This window comes from Neomonachus schauinslandi, chromosome 10 (assembly GCF_002201575.2).
Source record: "Neomonachus schauinslandi chromosome 10, ASM220157v2, whole genome shotgun sequence".
NCBI lineage: Eukaryota > Metazoa > Chordata > Mammalia > Carnivora > Phocidae > Neomonachus > Neomonachus schauinslandi.
In genome coordinates this window covers 111,047,195-111,064,119 of record NC_058412.1, presented here as the reverse complement: position 1 = coordinate 111,064,119, position 16,925 = coordinate 111,047,195, and the positions used below count along the sequence as shown (strand labels likewise).

General features: G+C 45.6%; 1 protein-coding gene across 3 annotated transcripts in view; it reads left to right on the top strand.

Moving 5' to 3' along the window:
• The window catches only part of HCK (HCK proto-oncogene, Src family tyrosine kinase), a 40,678-nt gene extending 32,372 nt beyond the window's left edge, over positions 1-8,306 (top strand). For 2 of the 3 annotated variants that reach the window (XM_044918549.1, XM_021688939.1), the window contains exons 11-13: positions 3,788-3,941; positions 4,854-4,985; positions 7,650-8,306. In XM_044918549.1, coding sequence (XP_044774484.1) covers positions 3,788-3,941; positions 4,854-4,985; positions 7,650-7,852 — 489 coding nt within the window. In that variant the 3' untranslated portion in view covers positions 7,853-8,306. The remainder of the gene's footprint in view (positions 1-3,787; positions 3,942-4,853; positions 4,986-7,649) is intronic. The other variant, XM_021688938.1, reaches the window with a different exon arrangement.
• The last annotated feature ends 8,619 nt before the right edge of the window (positions 8,307-16,925 follow it).

The window sequence follows — 16,925 nt, the reverse complement described above, 5'->3', positions numbered from 1 at the left end:
AGGAAAGGGATGCTGTGGGAGGTCGTGGCTGGAACAATTAGCCTGGTCCAGGAGCAACCCAGGAAGGCTTCCCAGAGGAAGTGGCTCCTGGGCTGAACCCTGAAGGATGAGTGGAAGTTAGGCAGCTGCATTGGAGAGAGGAGGGTACTCCAGATGGAAGAAACAGCCTGTGCCAAAGCCCATGGGAAAAAGCAAAAGAGCTGGGCCTGGTCAGCCCGTACCTGGGGCTGGCAAAGATGAAGGGGGTGTGGTTTGCAGCCTGGAGGGTGTTAAGGGAGACCTGCCTAGGGCCTTCTGGAGATCCCTAAGGCAGAACTCATGGGGGTATGCAAATCCCAGGAGAGGAATGTCCAGATATAGATATATACAGATATATACAGATATATATAGATATATATAAAGGCTTTAAATTTTGGAGTCTGGAATGCCGGAGCCATATGGAAATCAAGGCCTGGCATTTTCACTTTAGTGGTCCCTGTCCCTAGGGAAACAACAGTCTGGCCTATAACTAAATTATAACCATCAAACTGGCAGAACTCTTGTTGGGGGAGAGTCAGCCTGGGCAAACGCCACTCTCCCTGCTTCACAGATGGGAGAACAGAAACCAGGAGCAGAGGGCCCAGGGAGAGGAAGGAGGCAACCTGGGACCAGGTCTTCACCTCCAGTCCCGGAAAGGCAGACGGTGCAGTAGAACATGTCTCACCCACTGGCTGTATGGGCCTCAGACCTACTACAGGCCTCGGGGTCTTCATTTGTCAAATGAGGGAATTAGACCACATCTGTGCTTCTCAAGCTCAAAAGCCTTTTATAAAGCCATAAATCTGTTGGTCAAATGAAATCTTATACAGCAGCTGAACATTTTAAAATAGGTCAAAACAGAGCTGATCAGATTGAAGAGAGTGCCCTTTGCTTTGTCCCCCCACCCGCCCCACCGGCAACCCCGAGGAATCAGTGGGATTCAGTTGGAAGAGCCCAGATTAGGCCCTTCCAGCTCTGATTTTGTGGTTCCCTGATACTCTCAGAAGGAAACCCAAGTTTTTGTTTTTGTTTTTGTTTTTTTCAAACCCAAGTTTTAATGCCCAACATCAGGGCAGCCTGCTTGGTGGTCATGAAATGTCACCACTTCATCAACCCCTAGCTCTTAGACTAACCCTGAGCCCAGTGAACCTCTCCATTATTCATTCATTCAATCCTTGAGAAACAACACTATGTAAGCATCTGGGCTTAGGAGTCACACAGAGTTTTGGTTTTGAACCCAGCTCTGCCTGTGTCGCTTTGAGCCAGATGCTTAACCTCTCTGAATGTCACTTTCCTCACCAGGGAGCATGAAGAGCCACAATTGAAGTGAAGACTTATGTGCCACTGTTCTACACCTTTGATGTAGACTTAGAGGATTCATCCTCACATGACCCCTCAGAAGCAGGTTCGGTTGATGTCCTCCCTTCTACGGAGAAGAAAAGTAAGGCAAGAGAAGGGAAGTAGCTTGCTTGAGGTCCCAGAGCTGTGGGGCTCAGGCTGAGCTGGTCCAACTCCAGAGTAATTGCGGAGTTACTTAGGCAGTATCCTCTACAGTCTCCTAAATTGGGTTAATCCCACCTGCCCCCCGAGTGCATGCGAAAATCAGTAACATGAATGTCTGCCTGTGGGTACTGAAAAAAATGGTAACTAGCCGCATTAGTGCCAAATCCAAGGCCAAAAGTCCAGGTAGAGTGATGGATCAGTGCCCAGACCCTGAGCAGGGATGCTGGAGTTCCACTATTGGTCTCCACTTGGACCAGTTACTTATTTCTCCAGAATTCAGCTTTCTTGCCCGTGACGTAGGGCTGATAGCAGGCGCACCTCCCCAAAGCACAGAGCAAATGCTGTTTAAGCTCAAGTATCCTCTCATAGTAAATGAGGAAGCTACAGTGCCTGCCATTAGCATAATAGCCCTTGTTAACTGTTCTGTTGTCTGAGGACTCCTGATAAATCCCTTCCCCTCCCCACCCCTCTGCCCCCCACAAGACCTTGTCTCATCTCACCCCAGGCTTGTGACTCCAAGCAAAAGCAGTCTCAAGTTTTTGTTACAAAGTCTGAAGCCTCACACCTCGGTTCTGGTAGCCACCAGGTTCCCCCTGCTGACCACTTCCCGCAAGTGCGCCACCCCTTGCCTCTGACCTTGAGCAGGCTTGTGTCTTGGTCTGGTCTGTCTTGCCAGGCTACCCGACCCCACCCCACAAATCTTACCAGATTGCACCCAGCTGCAGTCCTCCAGAGCACTGGAGTTCTGCTTTAATTAGAGGCAACATGGGGCACATGGATTGGAAATCTGCAGACTGGTTTGAGTCTGACATTGAGAATTTTCCTGGTGGGATGATATGGAAAAAGTGTCCCCTGCTCTGTAAAACCGAGATTGTAATAACACTTGGCTCGAGGAGCTCAAAGGCCAGTTTGTAAGCCATAAACACTGTTTTCTAGGTGTCTGGGTGTTAATTATAAACCTCTTTATGAAGGTTAATGCACAAGCCCTTGAAAAAAGGTCCCTAAGGGGGCACCTGGGTGGCTCAGTCGGTTGGGCATCTGCCTTCGGCTCAGGTCATGATCCCAGGGTCCGGGGATCGAGCCCCGCGTCAGGCTCTCTGCTCAGCGGGGAACCTGCTTCTCCTTCTCCCTCTGTCTACTGCTCTGCCTACTTGTGCGCACGCTCTCTCTCTCTGGCAAATAAATAAAATCTTTAAAAAAAAAAAAAAAAAGTCCCTAAGGAAAGATCCTACATCTTTCCATCAGAGGCTTCCAGGGACCAAGAATCCAAATATCCATGAGGGACCCATTGTGAATGAGAATTCTCCATACAGTCTATTATTCATTCAGCAGGCATGATGGCATTAAAATATACATCAGACCATGTCACACTCCTGCTAGAGGACTTCTACCATCTTCCCATTGCGCTCAGTGTACAATCCAACCTCCCCTCCAAACCTAGAAGGTTCTTCACAGTCAGCAGCCTCCCTCTCAACCTCAACTCCCCCCACCCCGCCCCCATCTCTCTGTGGCAACTTCTGCTCAGCCACCAGTTCCATGAACACCAAATTCATTCCTACTTCTGGGCCTTTGCATGTGATGTTCTTACTGCCAGGAATGCTCTTATTTGACACACTTATTGTCACTACTCAGATCTTTGCTAAAATTTCACCTCTTCAAAGCAGCCTTCTCTGACTACTCAATCCAAAACCGCAGTCTACACTTCATGTCCTGCTACCCTGCTTTATCCTTTACGGCACTTACTACTACCTGCAGGGGTCTTGCCTGGCTCACCAGCTGTTCAAATAATATGCCTGGCACCCGTGAGACACTCAGTAGATACTTGTTGAATGAATACATGAATTTTCCCTACCCAGGCTTGAGGATGAAGAAGGTACAAGAGATACAGCAGAATATGACATTAGCCTAGCTTGTCTTCCAGAAAGAAGGCTGGGGATGAGAAGACCTCATAGTATTCTGGTGTGTGTGTATGTAGGTCCCGAGGAAATAACGCCATTGCCATTGCTCTTTCCTCAAAGTAGTCTCTGGAAGTCTTGGAATCCCAAAGAAGCTTCGAAAGTGACCCAGCCCTCAGATTCCCCCCCAACCTAGATGGGGAGATAGAGAAATGCCAACCTGCGCTCAGGACCCTTCCACAAGAAAGGGGAAGCTGGCACACACATTTTCCCATTTTCTCAAACTTAGACACTCCTCTTGTGTTTTTGGGTGGGACCCGCCTTGGGCTGGGCCAGATGTGAAGATGAGGATGTCTCTGTTTTGGGTGGAGATTGCAGAAGGCATGGCCTTCATCGAGCAGAGGAACTACATTCACCGAGACCTCAGAGCCGCCAACATCCTGGTCTCTGCGTCCCTGGTGTGTAAGATCGCCGACTTTGGCCTGGCACGTGTCATCGAGGACAACGCGTACATGGCTCGGGAAGGTAGGGAGCGCTGCCAAGGGACCCATGGGGCCCACTTGGATGGGTTGTGAGCATTGAGAGTCAAGACATGTGTCTGTCTCCGTATTAGCTATGAGTTAGTAAGCTTGCTGGAGTCCTTCTGGACAGAGTATCCTGGTCTGTAGACTCTCACCAAGTGACTCTGCTCAATTTTAGGCTGAGCTAGCCAAATGCATGTGGAAATTAAGGGTGAGAGCAACTTTATGCATAATAGAAAAAACTGGGAAGAATCCAAATATCCATGAGTAGTGGAACCAATATATAAATTGTGGTACATTCATGTAATATAATATTAGGCAGCAATGAAAAATTACAAACCACTGCTCCACCCAACCAAATGGTTGGCTCTCAAAGACATAACATTGAAATGAAAGAAATCAGACCAAAAAAAAAAGGAGAGCTGGATGGCGCCATTTACATAAAATTCAGAAACAGGCAAACTTGTGTATGAATAGCAACATAATTTGTGACAGCCAAAAAGTAGAAGCAACAAGACCACATTATTCGGCCACAATAAAGGACGGAAGGACTAGATGCTTACCGTGGATAAACTTTCAGAACATCGTGTTAAGTGACAAAGACTGCATATTGTATGATTCCATTTATAGAAGTCCTCAAGGACTCTACTCTTTGGGAGCTGTAGTTCACTGGGATATTGGCTGAATCAATGAGATAGTCCAGAGTGCCAGCTCCCCTGGCACGCCCCAAACCCCTCTGCCCCTTCCCCTCCACTCTAGACATCTGTCCTCAGGATGGATAGCCCTTGCTTCCGTGGAGGCTGGACGTAGGGGCAGATGTTAGCAGCCTTGCCCCTGTCCTGCTCCTCACCCTAACAGACACCCAGCCCTGACTGCTCCCAGACTGTCTCTGACTCTGCTCTGTCCAATCCCACAGGGGCCAAGTTCCCCATCAAGTGGACAGCCCCTGAAGCCATCAACTTTGGCTCTTTCACCATCAAGTCAGATGTCTGGTCCTTTGGTATTCTGCTGATGGAGATCGTCACCTATGGCCGGATCCCTTACCCAGGTAGCGAAGGGGGCATCAGCTTGCAGCTGCTTCCATGGCCCAGCCTGGGTCTCTTCTCTTGTCAGTGTATTCATTCAGATGGAGTTCTTGATCCTTGCCCCCAACCTCCCCTCATCTGCCCCATCTCAGTTAAAGGTACCACCATCCACCCAGTTTCTTAAACTGAAAATCTGAGGACATCTTTGGCCCTTCCTTTTCTCTCACCCCTTACTACATCCAAAGCAGTCCCAAGGTTTTGGCCACTTGCCTCCTAAATACATGCTCATGTCTAACTCCACTGTCTCCACCCACATTCAGGCCAACATCATCTCCCACCTTGATGGTACAGTGGCCTCCTACGCAGTCTCCCTGCATTTGTCCCTCTCCCCGACAGGCCATTCTCCACTGAGGCCAGAGGGATCCTTGTAGAAGTGTGAAACAGATCTTGTCCCTTCTCCACCTCTAACTCTTTAATGGTCTCTCATTGTAATTGGGACAAAATCTCAAACTTCTAATCATGGCCTGTAGGTCCTACATGATCCAGCCCCTGCCTACTTCTTCAGCTTCATCTCATTCTGTACCCCACCATCCAGTCATCTAAAGTATCTTACATGACCGCTACTTCTCATTTGTAATACCCCATATTGTCTCATTCATAGTATTTGTTGCAATTGACAACTACAGATTTGTTTAATATTTTCCCCCACCAGACACTGAGCTCCGTGAGGTCAGAAATCATGTCTGTATTCCTCACTAGTGTATGTGTACTGCCCACCTCTGTTCTTGGTACATGGTGGGTTCTTAATAACTGTTTGTTGAATGGATTAATTTATCCCCATGCCTACAGGCAGCACCCTACGCTGAGTAGACCAGGCAGTCACAAAGACATACCCAACATGTAGATTGCCTGTGAGTCCATAAATAATGTTATTCTCTGTTCCTTTCTGGTTGAGATGTCTCCTGTTCTGTAGCCAGAACACTGGGGAGAAGGAGAAAGGCAGATATAAAGAGCCCCTGACTTTGTATATAAAGCATCCTGAATTTGAATCTCACCCCATCAGCAATTACACTTGGAGAAATTCACTTCACTTCTCCTACCCTAGTGTCTTCACCTTTAAACAAATATAGGTAATGGTGTCTACCTTGCAGACGTGGTTGTGAAGATTAGAAGTAAGAGGTATAGACAGTTGGTTCATTCCTTGGTTTTGATCGAATCCCTCCTGTGTGTTAGGCACTGGGGATATGGTGAGTCGAGCACATTCTAGCCTGGAGGGACACACACACACAACAGACACACACTCTCAGCTGGAGGTTACTTCTGAGCAGAGAACGAAGCAGGGTGAGTGAGAGGGAGTGACTTGGGGGCACCTGTGGTGCTCCCCAGCTCCTGTCAGAGCAGGTCCTATTTGAGTTGAAAGACAGCTCAGTGAGGAATTAGGGGAAAGATTCCAGGTAGAAGACACTGCTAGCTCTTAGGCTCTGAGGTGTGTCTGAAGAAAGAACAAGGAAGCCTGGTAGCTGGAGACAAGGAATGAGAGCAGATGGTGAATGATGAGGTTGGCAGGGGCCAGATCAGGGAGGGCCCATGGCCATGCTGAAAACTGTGGACTGTGGATGTTAGTGTAAGTGTATGGAAGCCATTGGAGGGTTTGAGTCAGGGAAGTGGCATCATCTGCTTTCCATCTTTAAGTGATGCTTTGGTTCAGCATGGAGAGTGGATTGGGGGCTGGGGAGAAGGTAGCAGCCACAGCAGTGGGATAGGGAGAGGTGGTGGAGACAGAGGTAAATCGATGGGTTGATAATATCTTTCAAAAGAAGGAAAAATGTGACTTGCTGATATGGAAGGTGAGAGAGAGAAGAATCAAGATTGATCCTCTTGGTTAATTGAGCAGCCAAATGGGTGATAGTCTGGGGTTAGAAATTCAAGAGTTCTGGTTTAGCCCTTTTACATTGAGGTGACTTGTAACATCCAAGTAAAGATGTTGAAGGAAGCACTCGGATATAGGAGTTTGGAGCTCTAGACTGATAATGTAAAATTGGGCATTGTAGACATGTAGAAGATTGTTCTTAAGGATACCTCACATAAACTTCAATTGAACAAGGAAATAGTCCCATTCACAGAGTGACACTGAGACAGACTGCCTGTTTTGTCTTGAGAATACACCAGTAAAAGCCAGGCGTTGGGTTATGGAACCAAATCCATTAGGATGCATTAGGCTCTAAGTAAGAAAATAACTAAGAATGGCAGAAACAATAGGCAAGTTATTAACCTCCATGATAAGGAGTCTGGCATTGGTGACTGGCTAGTTCAGGTGCTCAACAGCACTCAGGTCTGTGGGTTCGCTTCTCTGTGATTGTCTTCCCCGTGTGGTGCTTCAGCTCCAAGGATCAGGTCGTTTCTCAGTGTCGTTGGAAAGAGGAAGGGTGTATCTTCCAAGGGAGGAACACCTTTCCTGGCAGTCTCCCGGGACAATGCTCCTCAGCTGCCATTGGCCAAAATTGGGTGCCATGGTCCTGCCCTAGCTGTAGGGGAGGCTGGGGAAGGGGTACCTGGCTTTCATAGTGGGGGGGGCTCAGCTCCCAGGGGAGGTGGGAAGTGATAGCTGCTGGGGAGGCAACAGTCTCTGTCACTCCGGGTTTCCCTGTCCCAGTCCCTCCCTCTTTAATTCCATGGCTCCTTCTCAGGGATGACAAACCCTGAGGTGATCCGGGCACTGGAGCATGGATACCGCATGCCTCGACCAGAGCACTGCCCTGAGGAGCTCTACAAAATGATGACACGCTGCTGGAAGAACCGCCCTGAGGAGCGGCCCACCTTCGAATATATCCAGAGTGTGCTGGACGACTTCTACACGGCCACTGAGAGCCAGTACCAACAGCAGCTGTGATGGGCAGACCCGGGCGGGGTCTAAGAGGTGCCTCCAGCGCCACCTGCCTGGTGCCGGCTCACCCTTCCCAGTCCCAGACACCACCCACCCCCAGTTCCAGCCACAGTTCCTCATCTGTCAAGGGGCTGAACCGGAACAATCTCTTTTTGACTCCAGCAATCTACAATCCGCCCCCCTCAGGAGACCCCAAGTTGATATTTCTATTGCCTGGGACAGCTGGATTCCAGTTGCAGCTGTGGTTTGGATGGGAAACTTTAAAAATAATGCAATAAATATTTAAATAAAAGATACAAATGCTAAAGGCTTTACTGACAGATCAGCTTGTCCTGTCCTGCCAGTTCCTGAATATCATCTATTTGCCCTTTTGCTGGATGACGAGTCAGAAAGGGGGGAAGGACCCTTCCAAAGACCAGGAGCATGAAGACAAGTGGGGTCCAAGGCTCCCAGGGTTTCTAACTGCCCCCAAATAGTCACTGGCTGTGTTAGTTTCCTCTGGCTTTTGTAACAAATGACCACAAACTTGGTGGCTTAAAACACAAATTCATTATCTTACAGTTCCAGAGGTCAGATGTCTGAAATGGGTTTGGCAGGGTTGTGTGCATTTTGGAGCCTCTAGGGGAGAATTCATTTCCTTGGCTTTTCCGGCTTCTAGAGGCTGACACGTCCCCGACTCATGCTTCTCTTACACTCATCACTCCAATCTGCTTGTCATCACGGTTCCTTCTCTGTCCCCTGCCTCCCTCTTTCTCTTGTAGGGACACCTGTTGGTACACTGGGCCCACCTGGATAATCCAGACTAACTTTTCCATTTCAAGATCCTTAATCACATCTGCAAAGCCCTTTTTGCTACGTAAGACAACACATTCACAGGTTCCAGGGATTAGGACAGACATCTTGGGTGTGGAGGAGGGACATTATTCTGCCTATCAGACTGGCACAGGGACGCTGGATGGGTTTTTATCTCCAAAGAGCTGAGTTTGCCAAGATGATAAGAATGATTTTTCATGACTGGGGCCCTGACTTTCCCGACAACCTGCACTGATACACGAGCTGATTAGTCTGGGTCTCCCCTAGGGCTGCAGGGCTGTCCACAGCCTGGGCATTTCCCATGGCCAAGCAGCCATCATGGTTGTTAAGATGGTACCCACCACTGTGGGAATACCAGGGTCTGGAGATGTGGTTGCTGAGAGGTATCTGGTAGCCTGCATGGGAAACTCTCAGTGGAGGGGAGGGAGATGTGGGATGGAAGCAGAGAGGACAAGGAGGCAGTGGGCCCTTCCTGCATGTTGTTTCAATTGAAAGCATTAGCTTTCGTTGTAAGGGGAATGCTGGGAAGAGGTGGAGAGCGAGATGGGGAACCACTGACACCTTTCTATATTACTGCATCTCCTGAAGGGTTTACATCACAGCACCTGCCAGGGGCCCCTGGAACCCTATATTGAATTGATTCTGCACCCCTGAGTAGCACAGAGGAACTGGGAATAAGCTGTGGAAAATGAAGGTAGCAGTGTTTCAACTTACCTAGTTGGTAACTGAATTTCTCTCCTGCTTTCTCCTTTGGGATATGTCTTTGGGTATCTGAAGCAGAACTCAGGCTCCTTTGGTAGGAATCTGCACTCATAATTTGTGGTACATTGTATTGCTCTTCAGTAATCCATAAGAAGGAGCCTATTGCTACATAGACAAGACCAGGGGTCAATTCGCATCCTCTTGCTCTTTTGGTTTACACTGCCTATACTATGATTTATGCCTCTGGTCACAGGAAAGACAGATTAAAACATGGGGACAGATCAACACCAAAGCACAAGCTATGAAAGAAAATATTGATAAATTAGACTCCATTAAAATTAAAAACTCTACTCTGAGAAAGACACTGTTAAGAAAATGAGGGTGGCTCAGTCGGTTAAGTGTCTGCCTTCAGCTCAAGTCATGATCCCAGGGTCCTGGGATCGAGCCCCAAATCGGGCTCCTTGCTCTGCGGGGAGCCTGCTTCTCTCTCTGCCTCTACCTGCCACTCCCCCTGCTTGTGCTCTCTCTCTCTTGCTCTCAAATAAATAAATAAAATCTTTAAAAAAAAAAAAGAAAATGAAAAGATAAGCTCCAATCTGGGAGAAAATATTTGCAAAGCACATATCTAATAAAAGGCTGATATCCAAAATATACAAAGAACCCTAAAGCCAACAATCAGAAAACAAGCAACCCAATAAAGAAATGGTCAAAGACCTGAACAGACACCTCACGAAAGAAGATATGCAGAAGGCAAATAAGCATATGAAAAGATGCTCAAGGGGCGCCTGGGTAGCTCAGTCGTTAAGCGTCTGCCTTCTGCTCAGGTCATGATCCCAGGGTCCTGGGATCAAGCCCCGCATTGGGCTCCCTGCTCCGCGGGAAGCTTGCTTCTCCCTCTCCCACGCCCCCTGCTTGTGTTCCTGCTCTTGCTGTCTCTCTCTCTCTGCCAAAAAAGTAAAAATAAAATCTTTAAAAAAAAAAAAGAAAAGATGCTCAACATCTTATGTCATTAGAGAAATACAAATTAAAACAATACCACTGCACACTACTTAGAATGACCAAAATCCAAACACTGACAACACCAAAGGCTGGCAAGGACAGGGAGCAACAGGAACTCTCATTCATTGCTGGCGGGAATGCAAAATAGTGCAGCCACTTTGGAAGACATTTGGCAGTTTCTTACAAAACTAAACATATTCCTGGGGCACCTGGGTGGCTCAGTCGGTTAAGGTCTGCTTTTGGCTCAGGTCATGATCCCGGGATCCTGGGATCGAGCCCCGCGTCAGGCTCCTTGCTCAGCCGGGAGCCTACTTCTCCCTCTCCCTCTGCCTGCCGCTCCCCCGTTTGTGCTCTGTCAGATAAATAAATCTTAAAAAAAAACCTAAACATGTTCTTACCACACAATCCAGTAATTGCACTCCTTGATATTTACTGAAAAAATTTGAAAACTTCTGTTCACATAAAAACCTACACACTAATGTTTGTAGTAGCTTTATTTATAATTGTCAAAATTTGGAAGCAACCAAGATACCCTTCAACAGGTGAGTGGATAAACAAACTGTGGTATATCCATATAATGGAATACTGTTCAGTGATCAAAAGAAATGAGCTATCAAGGCACGGAAGAAACTTACATGCACATAGCTGAGTAAAAGAAACCAATCTGAAAAGGCTCCATACTATCAGATTCCAACTCTAGGACATTTTGGAAAAGGCAAAATTGCAGAGATAATAAGATCAATTGTTGCGAGGGGTTTGGCAGAGAGGGAAGGATGAATAGAATGGAACATAGGGGATTTTTAGGGTAGTGAAGCTATTCTGTATGATACTCTTAATGATAGATACATCTGTCAAAACTCAATGTACAACAGAAAGAGTGAATCCTAATGTAAACTATGGACCTAGGTTAATAATAATAACAGGCTCATCAACTGTAACATATGTAGCACACTAAGGCAACATGTGAATAACAGAGGAAACTGGGGGCTGGATGAGAGGGCATATGGGAATTTTGTGCTTTCTATTCATTTGTCTGTAAACCTAAAACTGCTCTAAAAAATAAAGTCTGTTCAATAAAAAAGCAAACAAAGACATGGAGATAAATTTAATGCCACCAATTCTTTGGGAAAACTACATGCACTCCTCCCCTGGAAGGCATCAAAGGAAGGCATAGATAAGGTGCCCCATTCTAAGATGTCAATGACTTGCTGTAATCTAGTATCTAGCTGTGGCTTTGAGTTTAAACACAGGGAAAGTACTAGTTTCATTTTCCCCCTGTGAGTTGAAATAAAACTGCCTCCTTATTCCCTGACCTGGGCCCTCAGTTTTGTCATGTGTCTGTCCTCATCACCGTATATTCTGACATAAGGCTATATCAATTTGCATTCCTTTTGGAAGTTGGCAATGACTGCTAGTTGTCGCCATATCCATGTTCCCCCTTCTTCCAGAGAAACAGCATTTTTATCAGGGGGCACATGACTACCCAGAATGAAGGCTGCACTTCCCACTCTCTCTTGCAGCTAAGTGTGGCCAGGTGATTAAGTTCTGGTCAATGGGTTGTAAGTGGAAGTGTGCTATAGCACCTTTCAGTAGCCTTTCTTAAAAGACAACTGATGTGGACTCTTTGCCCCTTATTTTTCATCTCTTCCTCTATCTTGCTGCCTAGAATATGCATGTGAAGGCTGGAGCTCTAGCTACCACCTTGGACCCCGAGGAACATGAATTAACTCAAAGGATGGCAAAGCTGGATAGGGCCTAGATCTCTTAAAATATTTTAAGTACACCACCATAGCAACTAGAAGGTCCTCCAACTTTTACCTCAGAGGGTGTGGCATGCACTGTCAGGATCCCTCGAATGGACTAGATGTTTAGCTACCATAACCTGCACCACTGTATGCCTGAGGGCTCTTTTCCTAAAGCTGCAGAAAGTTCAGCTGCCAGTGTTCCCAGAAGGCCAAAAGTGCTGAGGAATTCACCCACTCTGGGATAAATCCTCAACTAATGACTTTTGGGAGTTGGTGTATAAATACCCCAGCTCCCTTGCTCCCCTGGTGCGGTAACTGTGAGGTGTGTGTTTTGGGTTGTTTCCCAGAGTTTCCCCATGGGATTACGCTTCAGTTACTCACAGAGGTAAGTTGCTTGACAACATACCTTCCCCAAGTATAGCTCTGACATAACTGTGAGTTGATAGTTTCATTTATATTCATAAATAAAATGGAAATGAAATAATGAAGATGTACATTGGAACTTCACTCATTAGTCAATGACATGAGCAACTTCTTTGCCAGCTCAGGTAAGAGCTTCAAATACTGTCACATTTTTGTGCTGATCATAATGTAACAGATACAGATACAGCACACTTAACCCTTAATTTGCACTATTGCTTTTTTATTTAGCACGTGAAGTCTAGACCAGGGTTTGGCAAACTAGGGCAGACCATGTTTTATTGGAACACAGTGACGCCCGTTATTTGTTGACTGTAGTGGCTTTTGTACTGCAAGGCAGGTTGAGAATTATGACACAATCACACAGTCTACAAAGCCTAAGGTATTTATTATCTGGCCCTTTACAGAAAATGTTTGCTAGCAAAACAAAAGTTCAAGCCCTGATTTGTAGCATTTGCTGATTTAGGGGGGTATAAATATTCTCATCATTGCCAATTTCAAGCTTCCAACCAGAAACACGTTATGACTTGCACGGACCTTAGGCACTTCTGCCTTTGTAGGACCCCACAAATATATATTTTATTTTATTTTATTTTATATGTATATATTTTACATTTATAAAATATATATTATATTTTATATTTATAAATATAAATAAGAATATTTTTATTTAAATATCTACATATTTAATATATATAAATATTTACTCAAATATTAAATATATAGTCAACAACTGCATTGATAGAAAGATGAATATACCAATAGTACATATGAACACTTTCCCTTCGACCCCAAAATTCATATTTTCCTTCTGATTTTAAAAGAAATTAATTTCTTTTCATGGCCTCTAAAAGTGGAGTGGGCCTTGTGTACTGTGCCTACTGCATTAATGGATAAGTTGGCTCTGCTAACAATTCAGTGCTACTGAACTCAGAACTGGGGAAAGACGTGCAGTAGTTCACCATTTCATAGTATTTCTATTGTACAGATAAAATAGGTATGAATAACCTCAAGAGCATAGATTGAGCATAGATAAAATATAGTAAAATGATCAGGAAGTAGAGTTTTGCATATTTCATACTTTTGGTTTTAATATCATTTATTTAATTTAAAATTTACATAACTTAATTTTCAATAATGCCTATGGCCAACAGTTGGCTCACAAAATTTCCCAAAATTTAACTATTGGCTCCTGCAAGCGGTATAAGCCAGCTCCTGCATATGCCTTTGCCTTCTGGTGTCCCTTCACCTCCCAAATAAACTACTCTGGCTTGAATCCTTGTCTCAGAGTTGGCTTCTGGGGGAAGCCAAGCTAAGACAGAGGAAAGTAAGCTTCTGACTTGTTAAGCCACTATTATTTTAGTGTGTGTGTGTTGGGGGGGGGTTCGTCCTTACAGCTGGATCTTTTCCTAACTGATAGGATGAGGCTTGAGGTAATTCATAATGCAAACATTCAAAAAAAAATTTTTTTTGAACACATACTTACTAGGGACACAGTTGGTAACAACATAAATCCAGTCCAAGTTTTCATGGGAGATAGAGAATAACAAATGACCAAATTGTATCTATATCTGTATGTGGCCAGGGAATACCTCTCTAAGGAGGTGGCAGTGGAGCTGAGACCCAAACATGAGAAGGAGCTAACCACACAAAATGTTGAGAGAAGAGTTTTCCAGACAGAAGGAACTGCAAGTGCAAAGGTCCTGAGGTGCAGATGAGCAGGGCCAGTTCCAGGAATATCTGTGTGGCTGGAACCCTGTGGGTGAGGGAAGGAGTTGTAGGAGACAAGCCTGATCATGCAGGGCCTTGCAGGCCATGGTGAAGACTTGAGATTTTATGTTACCACAGTGGCTATTAAATGGAGAATCAAGATTAGAGGTGACAGGAGCAGCAAGCAGGAAGAAGCCACATAGAAGGCTGCCACAGAGGCCTCATGGACAGGGGGTGGGGGTGTGAAGCAAGGATGGCACAGTGGATTGTTACAAAATGACCCTCAACAAATCATGCCCCCCTGAATTCATGCCCTGTGTGGTCCCCTCCCACTCTGACTCTGGACTGACCTTGTGACTGGTTTTGACCAACAGAGTGTGGCAGAATTGATGCTGTGGGAGTTCTGAAACTTAGGCCTTAGGAGGCTTTGCAGCTTTCACTCACCACCATGGACCTGAGACCATAATGTGAAGGATCCTTCGCTACTCTCCTTGGGGATGAGCGCCCACATGGAGAGAGAGGCCTTGCTGACAGCCAGCACCAAACACCCAGACATAAGAGGCCACCATGCACCCTACAGCCCCAGCTGAGCCGTCTGCTGAAAGTGCATGAGAGATCTCAGGTGAGACAATCGGAATGGCCCAGACTGCCAACCCACAGAGTCAAGAGAAATAATAAAATATTGTTGTTTTGAGCCACTGAGTTTTAGGGTGCTGGGTTATTTAGCAATAAATAAATGAAACCAGTGTGAAAAGAACACAGATTAGTATATCCTACCCTTCTCCTTGGAGACACCTAAGGATCAGATTTGCTTCCCCTAATCCCAACTCTACCTTCCCATTCTCCTTGGAGAAGCATTTTTGAAGGTACCTAGAAGTATATGCCCTGCTAAATTTTATGTGTACATTTTACCACAATGAAAACGTTTTCAAGAAGCAACTTGTCCATGTCATGGAGCTAGTGGGTGGTAGAGATGAGATCTGAACCCTGGCAGTCTAGCTTTAGGATTCTGGTGTATGTTACCAAAAGAGATTGAGATATGAAAGGCCTCTGGGGAAATGGAAAGTATGAGGAGGGGAGAAAATGGAAATACTGAGGAATAATATGCCATTCATGGAGCTTTGCTCCTTATCAGTCATCCCTCTTTAGGCATCCAGAAATGGTGGGAAACACCCAGGATTCAAGCACCAGGAGAACTGGTTGCAAGTTTGGAATCTATGGTTTACCAGCTTTGAGACTCCAGGAAAATCCCTCCTAGTCTCTAAGTCTTTCCTCACCCTTGGGGATGATATCAATTCTGCTATTCTTTAGGATGGTTGTGTGAGTCACAAGAATTAATGGATGTGTGTTTCAATTATCTTTGGAAGCATGAGAAACCACTCCAAAATCTTAAACAACTGGGCTCAGCTGGGCAGTTTTTCTGTTCCACATGGTGTTGATGTGGGTATGCATGTGGCTGCATTCAGCTGGCGGTGAAATGTCCAAGATGACTTCATTCACATGTGTAGTGCTCAGCTGAAGTTTCTAGTATATTTTGAGGATTCAAATTGGTTGGGCCTCCCTCCCTCTCCATGTGGCTCTCCAGTAGGAGACACAGTGGAAGACAGTAGAAGCCGAAGCCGCCAAGCCTCTTAAGGCTTAAACCAGAACTAGCAGAGTCATTTATACCACATGCTTTGGTCAAAGCAAGTGACATGACCAGCCAGATTCAAAGGGAAGAGAAATAGAGTCTACCTCCTGATGGGAGAAACAGCATGCTCATGCGAAGACAGGAGGACTTGTTGGCAGCCCTGTTTGTGACAATCCACTACAGTGGCACTCATAGGTGGGGATCAGAGTTCAATTGCCCCCTGCCAAGAGGTAGGATTAGATAAGAGAGTCTTATGAATGGTTTTAGCATAATGCTAAGGGCTGCAGCACGCAGCAAATGCTCAGTAAGTGCTGATTATTTTTAATCATTATTATTATTTTAACAACTTTTTGAAACAGTCACTGGTAGCACTGGTACTGTATCCACGTTACAGTGATACATGGAATAAGTGAACTTTCTGGCCTCTCCCAATTTTAACACCGTGACTCTTTGAGTCCCCTTTCCAGATATCGGAAATTGAGGCTTAGGAAGACTGAGTGACTTACCTCGGTCACACTCTTAGCTAACCAGACCATGGTGAAGTCTGCATTCAAAGATGTCTTCCTCTACTAAAGACACTGCTTTTCATTCATTCCTTTAATAAGTAGTGTATTGTATTAGGCACTTACCATCTACCTGAAGAAGTATACATAAGTGTATAATGACAATTATTTATTGAATACATACTATGTAACATTATGTCATTGAATCCTCATCATAAACTTACTATAATCCCCTACCTATTTTGCCAATGAAAATAAGGCAAAGTAAGGTTAAATAAAAGACAGGATCCTACCCTCTTAGGGATTACAGTCTATTAGAGAGGATATAAAGTAGTCAAGTAAATAATTATACATTTAATTACAAATTATTCCCGGAGTTGGGCTGCTATTGGAGCCCTGGTAACCCTGGCAACCGGTCTTCCTGCCAATAGTAAAGATGGCGTCCAGAGAACAGACGCGTATACGCACCCCCTTACCCACAATACAATGGGGGGGGGGAGGAGGAGGAGGAGGAGGAGGAGGAGCAGTTTCTGCCAGGAGTTAATATGGCTCCCATA